Source organism: Austrofundulus limnaeus, unplaced genomic scaffold (genome assembly GCF_001266775.1).
Source record: "Austrofundulus limnaeus strain Quisiro unplaced genomic scaffold, Austrofundulus_limnaeus-1.0 Scaffold177, whole genome shotgun sequence".
Classification (NCBI taxonomy): Eukaryota; Metazoa; Chordata; class Actinopteri; order Cyprinodontiformes; family Rivulidae; genus Austrofundulus; species Austrofundulus limnaeus.
In genome coordinates this window covers 142,358-144,327 of record NW_013952579.1, presented here as the reverse complement: position 1 = coordinate 144,327, position 1,970 = coordinate 142,358, and the positions used below count along the sequence as shown (strand labels likewise).

The following is a 1,970-nucleotide window of genomic DNA, read 5'->3' as shown; positions in this document are numbered from 1 at the left end:
TGTCAATGCCATACTGTATTATTAATCTATTAAATGGAACAAAGTCTGCACCCTCAAATATATGTTCCAGGAGTTCAACTCCTGGAGAAGGTGACACCAGTGTTTGTAAAAGATTTTATCCTCATGTCGACATTTCTGTGCAGCAGAATGTGCTTTATTATTGTTTTTTTTTTTATCTTTCTGTGGCCTCGACAGAAACAGAGTCCTGTATCACACTGGAGACCGCACCTGTCAATCACTATGATGTCAGAGGACTTTAGCTTCAGTAAGGCGGGGCTTCCCAGTGACGTGAGGCGCTACATAAGAGTGTGAGTCGTACGAAGATTTACAGACCAGAACCAAGGTTCTGCAAATCTCTGCTTTATTGCTTCTTATTCCAAGAGTTGTAATAATATGGTTTATTACAAAAAGACCCCATTTATGTATTTTGCAAACATTTTTTTTCTACATTCAAACTTTATTTTTGCACAAGAAATCCAAATATTAGTGCTGTCAACAAAATTTTTCTTTACATCTAACTCACTGATAAATCCTGTCCCTGTTAAATTTGGGTCATTTGCTGAAAAAAGATAAAGACTGAAAGAAAATAGTGACAGTGTAAAAAAAACAGCTGCAGTACATAAATAATGCAATGAGGCGCCAGACCCAACCAGGCCTGCTCCATTAGTTTGTTGGCTGCCAGGTGGAAAACTGAAACTGTTCGTGCTATTGAAGTATTAGATTTTTTTATTTCATGATTTTTTTTATAGACAAGATGCATAAACTATTATTTAAAATATGATGTTGTGAACTCGGCCCAGCTGGCCTTCTGGCATCATAACAGCATCCATCTCTTTGTTTGATTGGTTCTTGTTGGGTAGTGGAGGCCACAGGTTCATGAGGAAGACACAGACAGATTCAGTGGAGAAAAAACGAGCTGAGTTGAAAGGCAAAGCTCCTGATTTTCTTGTCCATCTACAGTAGGGTTGGGCGACATTGGCCAAAGAATTAATTGATAAATTGTGGTATTTAGCCGATGAAAGTTAATATGATGATTAATCCCCTGGAGTCCCTGGATGCCTGCATGTCCTAGTCACATGACCAATTTAAATCACTCTGGTGGGAAAGATTTGCTCTCTGTAAAAATCTGTTTCATCCACCCATAATGTTTTATATAGATTGAATAGCATCATCTGTTTTTATTTGTTCTTTTAAAAAWTTTTAACAGCTGGGGGGTCAGGGACTACAGGCAAAAATTAGTGCTTAGAGCTACAACCTGATACAGTCTTTATAACCTTTACAGAGTACTCATTACCATATATGTGCTTATGGTATTGCATTTCTAATAGTTGCTACTAATTGTTGTTAAAACGTTTTGTGTAGGTATATCAAAAATATACTTATTACAAAAGTAAGGAAATTAGTGTTTGTGACTTTCGTCCCATAAATGCATGTTCCTTACAAATGTGGCAACGTTAAAAAGGGGAATTAACAGGCTTTACAATGATATAAGATTTATTGCCAAGAAGCATTGGGCCTCATGCAAGAACGTGTTCGTATTCTTATCCTAAATTTCTCTTACTTTTGTTCGTACGAACATGTCACGTCAGATTCAGCAAACTCTTCTATCTTCAGGAAAAGTGTGTAAATGAGCAGCATAAASTGATGAACGTATATCCAGCTGCTCGCGCAGGAGGAGAGGAGATTAGCACAATTACCACCCCAAAAACACCATATAAGGTAACGTTTCCTGCTCGACATACCAGGAAGTGTCCATTCATGAATGACATCGCAAAGAAAAAAAGAAGAAGTTTACGAGTTCTGAGATTGAAGTTCTGCTCTCAGAGATCCAGAAAAAAAAGTCATTTTTAGCAGCATCAGCTGTGGAATTAAAGAAATGAAAAGACGACTGCTGTTAATGTCGTGTCTCCAGTGGGTCGTTTACAGTCACAGAAATAAAAATCTAAATCATATTCATCTCTCTTTAGTCC

General features: G+C 37.3%; 1 protein-coding gene across 1 annotated transcript in view; it reads left to right on the top strand.

The window, feature by feature from the left end:
- The window catches only part of LOC106524119 (cleft lip and palate transmembrane protein 1-like protein), a 24,168-nt gene that overhangs the window by 9,225 nt on the left and 12,973 nt on the right, over positions 1–1,970 (top strand). The window contains exon 4 of the mRNA XM_014017792.1: positions 196–308. Within this exon, the coding sequence (XP_013873246.1) occupies positions 196–308 (113 nt within the window). The remainder of the gene's footprint in view (positions 1–195; positions 309–1,970) is intronic.